The 8666-nt window shown below is 43.8% G+C and overlaps 1 protein-coding gene across 1 annotated transcript; it reads left to right on the top strand.

The window, feature by feature from the left end:
* Positions 1-2588: 2588 nt before the first annotated feature.
* On the top strand, positions 2589-8257 carry LOC125509116 (putative disease resistance protein RGA3; the record flags this gene model as incomplete). Its single annotated transcript, XM_048674001.1, is given in 4 exon segments — positions 2589-3004; positions 3347-4504; positions 5612-7903; positions 8086-8257. Coding segments are annotated over 4 exon segments (3910 nt in total), but the record flags the coding sequence as incomplete, so codon positions are not given.
* Between the last annotated feature and the right edge of the window lie 409 nt (positions 8258-8666).

An 8666-nucleotide genomic window follows, 5' to 3' on the forward strand; every position in this document is an offset into this window, starting at 1 on the left:
GTGTCGGGGCATGGGCATCGATCACGTTGATCGAGTCATCGAACATAAAGCGGGGCAATTGGGACAAGGTGGGGGGCACTGATGGATCTCTAACCAACCTATACTAAGCAGTTTAGAATAAGCAGGTAACAAAAACAGGCTATGCATCAGAGTAGGATCATACATAAAGCAGTAGCAGTTCTAATGCAAACATGAGAGGGAAAGAAATGGGCGATTTTGAAATGCTCAAGGGGGGTTTGCTTGCCTGGAAGCTCTGCTGAAAAGGAAGAAGTGTCGTCGTCGACGTAGTCGATCACAGGGGGAGCATCGGTCTCGGGGTCTACCGGAGAGAAGAGGGGGAAGAAACAATAAATAAAAAGCAAACAAAGCATCACAAAGCATAACATGGCAATATGCTATGTCGGGTGTGACCTAACGTATGGCTACACGATATATGTAAAGGGGGAATTCAACCGGGAATGTTTCCCGGTTCCGGACCTGTGTCACACAGATGACAGGAGGGGGAATGTTCCATGCTTAGATAGTTATAGGCATCTGACAGGTATGTGGGTAGCGTATTCGGGTTCGTCTCGTTTTTCTGAGCAACTTTCATGTAGAAAACATTTTCATCCGAGTTACGGTTTATTTTCTACGAATTTTCAAAGTTTTAAACATTTTCTGGAATTAAATAAATTAACAAAGAGGTTTATTGCATCAGCATGATGTCACAGTGACATCAACAGTCAGCAGGGCGGCTGACCAGGTCAAACCTAACCAGTGGGTCCCACATGTCATACACAGAGGGCTAACAGTGGGTTATTTTAATTAAACAAGGTTAATTAGCAGCTGGGCCCCACATGTCAGTGACTAATTAGCTTAACTAATTATTTTTATTTATAAAAACGTTTATTTAACAAAATATGAGGTGGGGCCCGCGTGTCAGTGACACTGCGTGCCCAGTCAGCACAGTTGACCACGGCCAACTGGGGCCAGGGGGCCCACGGGCAGTGACCCAGAGGCGGGCCCCAGGTGTGCCACGTTGGCGGCGGCGGGGTTTCGCCGCCGGCGACCAAAACAACGGCGGGGCTCGCCGGACTTCACCGGAAAACGCGCATAGGGGTCTTTTGGCGCGGGACTTGGTGCGTTCGAACGAGCAGAGAGCGCCGCGTCCATCTAGGCTAGCGAGAGGTGCCGGGAACGACCGAAGCGGCGTCGACGACGAGCTAAAGCGGCGCCGGAGTTCGGGCTCTAGTGAAAACGGAGCTAGGAGGAACAGGGAGGCGTGCTAGTGGTGGCGTTGGACTCGCACGAGCTCCCGGAGCTCGATGCGAGGCTTAGCCGCGCGTTACATTGGCGAAGGCCACGACGGCGAGCTCGTCGGCGACGATGCGTGCGGGTGCTAGCGGAGCGGCGGCTACGGGCGACTAGAGGGGGGTTAGGGAAGGGTGTGTTCAGCGCAGGAGCTCACCGCGGGAGCGTGGGGACTAGGTAGTGAGCTCGGGGAGGACCGGTGCTGCAGATTGACGGCGAGGTCGTGAGGTGGCCGTAGAGGAGGAAGAGGAAGACTGCGACGACGGCGGTCCCTCCCGGTCCCGATCCGGTGTCGAGGAAGAAGAGGAGGACCACGCCGGAGCTCCTGGACTTGACGGAGCGGCGTATGGGTGACGGTGGTCGCGGCTACGGCGAACGGCGGCGATGGTGGCGCTCGGGCATCCGCCCAAATCGAAGCAGAGAGGGGGCGAGGGGGAAAATGACGAGGAGGACAGGGGAGGGGACTCGAGGAGCCGGAGAGGGTGCTCTTATCCACCCGCGGTGTTGCCGGCGAGGTGGTCCGATGGCGACGAGCCCCTGTAGCGGCGCGCGACCGAGGAACGGGAAGGGGGCGCAGTGCGGGAAGCTGGGCCGACTGGGCCTGCCAGGCTGGTTGAGGCCCGGGGGGCTGGGGGTTCTCTCTCTCCCCCTGCCTTTTCTTTTCTTTTTTTATTTCAGTAGCTTTTGCATTTTCTTTTAGCCACAAATGACCTTGCAAAAATATGCCACTGGTCAAAACAAATTCAAAAAAATATTGTGCACTGTCAAAAAAATTGTGAGACCTTTTTGAAAAAGTTTGCCAATTTTATAAATTAAAAAAACATTTAATTTATTGCTTAGGTCACTGTTTCAAGTAGCTTAGGCCACTTAAACACTTTGTAAAAATGTTGGTTCACCATCAATATTAGTTGTGGATTATTTGACACACGATGAACATTTTAATTTTCATGTTTGAGCAATTTGAATTTCACTCAAAATTTGAAAGTAAATTCAACTTGAATTTGAAATGAGAGAGAATAAGGATGATCAAACATTTGTTTAGCAAAATGATTAACTTAATCTCAGGGATTACTATAGCAACATTACACCAGGGTGTTACAAAGGGCCTCGAGCTCGCGGCGGCGCGGGCGGGCGCGACGGAGACGGAGACGAGCTCGAGGAAGAGGAGGAAGCAGAGGTAGCCTGCCGCCACGGAGCGCCAGCCGGTTCGGCAGTTCGCATGGTGATGATGGCGGGGATACATGCGTGAGAGGGGAGGGGGAGGGGCGGCAACGAGGGGATATTTTCTTAATCCGAGGTGAATTTTTTTTACCGGCAGCCCTCTAAGGGATGAAAAAAAAAATGCCTCCTCAATGGCTGGAGATGCTCTTAATGGACACGGGCACACGGTCTTCTTCTTCGCCTCTATAGACTCTGGAATATCCATATGGCCACCGCCGGCGCTGTCGTTGACCGGCTCCTACGCCGGCTGGCCTCCGACGCTCGCCGGTCGGAGCTACCCTCGGGCGTAGACGAGCACGTGGCGCATCTGTGGCGAACTCTGGCGGGGTTGCAAGATGTGCTGGTTAGTGTGGAGAGATATTTTAGGGTGCGTACGGAGGTGCAGGATTGGATGGCGAAGATAAATCAGATTGTCTATGACACTGAACATCTCTTGGACGAGTTTGAAGACCAAAATGGCATCGGATCTGAGAGGACCGGCTGTATTACAAAGGTTCGATAGCCCCAACCCCCAAATGGCTTTCCAAGGCATCTTCTTTATATTGGATATAACCGCTAGTGCAAATTACTAAAAATTCCTTTTCGTTTTGTGTCGATAATGCTACTCTTTAGGTTATTACGGTGCTACACTTGATCCTTCATAGATTTATTGCCGATTACAGTTTACATTTGCTCCTGTCATATACTAGTATTTCTACAACCAATGTTTGAAATGGAGCTGCTGCTGTATATATATTTGTACAACTGATTTGGCAGTGCAACGCATCAGCTATATTGCACCATCTAGTTAGTTAAAACTCTTGTTGATTGATCATTTTTAAAATAAATTTTGCAGGCAACATCATTGTGTTCTTCATGTCCATTTTTCTTGTACGATACCAGAGTGAATAGAATGAAGATACTCAGAAAAAGGTTGGATCTTTTAGCAAGAGATTCTGTGGTTTTCAGTTTGATGCAGCACCCAAAGTCTGATCTTGAGCAATCTGATATCCAAGAAGAGTTCTATAGAGCTGCAATTGTTGGAAGAGATAGTGACAAAGAAAAAATAAAGGAATTAATGTTGGAAAATAATACAGAAACATTGTCCATCATTCCCATAGTTGGCCTTGTTGGTTTGGGGAAAACAGCTCTTGCCAGATTAATTTTCCATGACCAGGGAGAAGGGTGGAATTTAGATCTTCGTATTTGGATCGACTTAAATAGGAAATTTGAACTTAAAAACATTGCTGCTGATATAATCACACAAGCTAATGGAACAAAAGAAGGACCCTCAGAAATCAATACCAACATTCAGATCCATGAAAATCTCCAATTGCTAAAGAATCGTTTGCAGAAGACACTTCATGACAAACGTTGTCTAATTGTCTTGGATGACCTTTGTAGCATAGATAAAAGCCAGTTGGATGAACTGAAGGAAATGCTCAGGCGTACGAACAAGTGGATCAAGGTTTTGGTGACCACTTCCAGTGAAATAACTGCAGAGCTAATGCACACCTTCCCACCGTACGAGTTGTTTCCATTGTCTGAAGATGACTGTTGGGAAATATTTTCTGAAAAAGCTTTTGGGGATGGAGGTACTGTTAGTGCATGCCTGAAGAAAATTGGGAAGCAAATTGTGAAAAGATGTGATGGAATACCATCTTTAGCTCATTTTCTTGGTTCAGTAGTGCACAATCAAGTCATGGATGTCTGGTTAGCAGCAAGGGATGAACCAATATGGAAATTAGAGAGCACATATTCCATGAAAGTTAAAGTGTTTTCATCACTGAATCAAATATACTATGACATGCCCTCAGCGCTGAAACTATGCTTTCTATATTTATCAGTATTTCCTAAGGGATCTATTATTGATAAAGAAAAACTTATCAGACAGTGGATTGCGCTTGATATTATTGGATCAAAACATGGAACTTTGCCATCCTATGTGCAGGCGGAGATGTACATTCAGGACCTTCTGTCAATACATTTCCTCCAAGTCAGGAAGACACATTCAGTAAGTCACCAAGTATTTTTTGGATTGACAGTCTTTTCTTTTACTGTTTGAAGTATGCTTTTCAACCATTTACGGATATACCATTGTGAAAATTTGCTGCCTACGTTAGTAAGTTCATATTTTACTTATTGTTGTTTACGGTTTTCATTTATAAACTTCGACTGATGAGTAAATACGTAACTTTTGTTCTCGACAATCTTCGCCTGTCATTCATGAATATATGATCAAGGTTATTATCCTTTAGAATCAATGGTACTTTCTTTATCAGATGGTAAATGACTCACCAATAGGTTCATGATGAATCATGCGTATTACAAGATTCTGGTATTTGTATGTAGTATATTGAGCTTATCTAGCCTTTAGTTAGTACTCCATCCGTTTCAAAATACATGACGTTTTATATATGGACAGTCTCAAGATGCAACTTTAAGCAACTTTTTTATATGTATATCTTGGTAAAAAAATAAATTTTGAAGCTATTTTTCATGAAAAATGTAATGCTACAGTTTGTACCAAACAAATCTAAGTAGTTTTTTGTTCATTAGTTACGAAAGAGAGAGAAGTTTGACAGCATGCTCTCTAGGAGGTCTTGTATTTTAGAACGGAGGTAGTAATAATTTAGTTAGATTTGAATGCATCAATGATGTCATAGCTTTAGTTTGGAATATCTTTGGGAGCTTCCATTTCGATCTTTCAGGATGACCATTCATGTGGCCATGTTGCTTGCCTACTACTACCTCCTTATTGCTCTAGAAGGTTGACTATGCATGCATGTCTTGCCTGTATCTTTCTGTGCTTGAGAGCTTCAGGCTCAGAATGAAGGTTTCCAGAGAAAAAAAATATATGGGACTTCGAATTTCACTGGACATTTATCTGCCAGTTGTTGCCCCGTCAGTATTCACCCAAAAAATGCTGCCAGGCAGGGCAAGAGAAGTTAGATGAGGTTTTAAACACTGACACCCACCTTTAGCCTTTTCATATCACGCTTTCTTGGTTCATGTTCTGTATCATAGTTAGGTTCTCCCACGGATGGTTGTAAACTAGTCCAAATTCAAATAAGGTGGTTATGTTGGGGAATTATATGATTTATGTTCTGTTTGTTTCCAGGTTAATGGAATGGAGATCAGTACATCTCCTACAACACTCTACATGCATAACTTCGTCCATGAATTTGCAAGGCATGTTGCTTGCAATGATATTATTATTTTGGGTGATAGAGAAATGAATGATAATGCAAAAGAGCTCTCCTTCCAATATGCATTGTTGACCCATTACAAAGGGCGATCAACACTTTGCAGTGCATTGCTCACAAGGGCAAGGGCATTACACTTCCTGAATGCTGAGGCTATAAAGCTCCATGGAGAAGCATTTGAATTACTGAAGCATCTGCGTGTTTTGAATCTCAGTGGAAGCTGCATTGAAGAAATACCTGCTTCCATTGGCCATTTGAAACATCTAAGATACCTTGATATTTCTGGCTTGAAAGTTCAGACATTACCTTCTTCCATGAGTACGTTGATAAATCTTGAGGCGTTGGATCTATCAAATACTTCTCTCAAGGAATTGCCCTCTTTCATTGGTTCTTTAGAGAAGCTAAAATATTTGAACCTGCAAGGCTGTGACATACTTCAAAACTTGCCTGCAACCCTTGGTCATCTCCAAACACTAGAGCATCTTAGGCTGTCATGTCGTTATGATGTTGGTGAGCTAGCTGACTCTCTCTGCAATCTTCAGGATCTTCGGTTTATTGATTTGTCAAGCTGCACTGAGCTTCCACAGTTGCCTCCTTCATTTGGTAATTTAATGAAATTGGAGGATCTAAACCTGTCTAGTTGCTTCAACCTCAAGCAGCTACCAGAATCTTTTGGCAACCTCTATCTTCTTAGGTCTCTGAACATGTCAAGCTGCTATGAGCTCAAACAATTGCCTGGATCTTTTTGCAATCTCGTCAAGTTGGAAGTCCTTATACTTAGGAGATGTTGCAGACTTCAAAACCTCCCTCCGTCCTTTGGGGATATCAAGAACCTTCGAATTTTGGATCTAACTGGCTGCGAGGCACTTCATGTAAGTGTTGGGATGTTAACAACCAATTTGGAGTATCTGAACCTACAGCAATGTCTTAAGCTGCCGACTCGGCCTAACTGTTTAAATAACTTCACTGGACTGAAGTTTTTGGATCTCTCATGGTGCCTCCCTACCATTGACTGTCTGCAATCTCTTGGCTACTTGTTCAATCTTGAATATCTGAACTTGTCGCAAAATCCTCTCGTCATACCTGTGTCTTTTGTGAGGCTTCAGAAGCTGCATACGTTGGACCTCACTGGTTGTGCTCTTGAGCATCCATCCCATAGTTTACCTCAGATGTTCCTAGATATCATACATAAAATGACAGGACTGAAATTTCTGTTGACGAAAGATCCGTTGATAGTGGCCTGTCTTCCACCATACATCCGGTGCTCTGTTAGGATTGCTGAAAACTGGCACATAACTACCGACGAGCTTGTTATTCCAGACCTCACAAGAGGGTCCAGGGGCTTAACTATTGCAGAGAGAGCAAATCTGAAGAATCGTCCAGAGCTACGTTTCCTTAAGCTGGAGTGGACTAATACTTCTCATCCAGCTGTGCGTGGAGTAGATGAAGATTTAGGTGAAGAAGTTCTGGAAAAGCTCCAACCACACCAGGGTTTAGAGCATTTTGAGCTAGTTGGGTATTCAGGATTTGCATGGCCTACATGGATGATGAACAACATGGTGACTTTACTCCCCAACCTTGTCAGACTCCATCTGCTCTGGCTTGGAAACTGTAAAGATCTTCCTCCACTGGGCCAGCTCATAAATTTGCGGCACTTGCATATAGAAGATATGCCTAACCTTGTAAATCTAGGTATGGGTCTTTCTGGGGGCACACACCCCTTCAAGAAATTAATACACCTCAAATTGGAAAATTTACTAAACCTAGAAGAGTTGCCTATACTGTTGTTGACGAACAATGGGAATCAGCAGTTCATGTTCCCTGCTCTTGAGGAATTGTCCGTGCTATCCTGCCCTAATCTCATGTTCAAACCATCTCTGCCAAAGTGTCGGAAATATGGAATAAAAGATAGTAACAGGATTCTGTCATGTGGGGAACCTTTGGGGCCACTGTCATCTCCGTCACCAGCAAACATAATGATTACTGGGTGCAGGATATCTTCCAGTTGCTTGCAATGGCTTGAATCCTTGCATACTATCGAGAAAATAGTAATTGATGCATGTGTGGGGGATGATCGGGAAGCAGTAATCTCTTTGAAGCTCCTGGAGGTAAAATGCACTCAAGAATCATCCAGTAGCAAGATTCGGAATGAAAAAACAAATCAAAGTTCATCTGGGACAAGGATTTTAAATGAATTGACCACTCAGGTAAGTAACTGTGTGCTTCATTTGTTGCTGTACTTATTTCTTCAACGTATTACTTTTCTTCTCCCGTTACTTAGCGGTACAAAATATGTCAGGTTAATGACATAATATTTAAAAAATTATTACTTTTCACACTTTTCTGTGGTCCACTGGTCCTCACATCCAGTTATCTTATGGAAATACAGGATGATGCCTATACGAATACTCGCCATGTTGTGGATGTGGACTCATTGGGCTGGCAATCCGCCGGTGAATCATCCTTGGTATCTTTACAAAAAACCCCAGCCACAACAGGCCTTGGTACCTCAATAATCCGGAAACTTTTCCCGAAGTTTAATACCAGTCCGGGACAATCAGGTTAGCACATAAATATTTGCCACTCTAGACTGAACAGAAAACCTATGTGTCAACTCAGGTTACTGCATTTTATTTGTCATTCTAGACTGAACATATATTTGTTGTGACATTAAGTTGTTTTCGTGTGTATAAATGACACTTCTGCATAAGGAAAGAATACTCCTGTTTGTGGTTAGGTATGTTTCTGGGCTAATATTTATGCCGTGTCACAACAAAAGACTGCATAGACGCTCCACACAATAAAAGTAAGAGCATCCTGTTCTTCTATATCATTATACTTAGTAATTCTAATGTATAACTAAAAGTAGTAATGGCCAAAGCTGTGTATTGTTTGACCACGTTGATGTCTGATACGACAAGTAGAAGAGAAGAGAAGCATTTAGTTATTTTCAAAAACCGAATGGTTTAA

The sequence above is a fragment of the Triticum urartu genome, chromosome 5, assembly GCF_003073215.2.
Source record: "Triticum urartu cultivar G1812 chromosome 5, Tu2.1, whole genome shotgun sequence".
In the NCBI taxonomy this organism is placed as follows: Eukaryota; Viridiplantae; Streptophyta; class Magnoliopsida; order Poales; family Poaceae; genus Triticum; species Triticum urartu.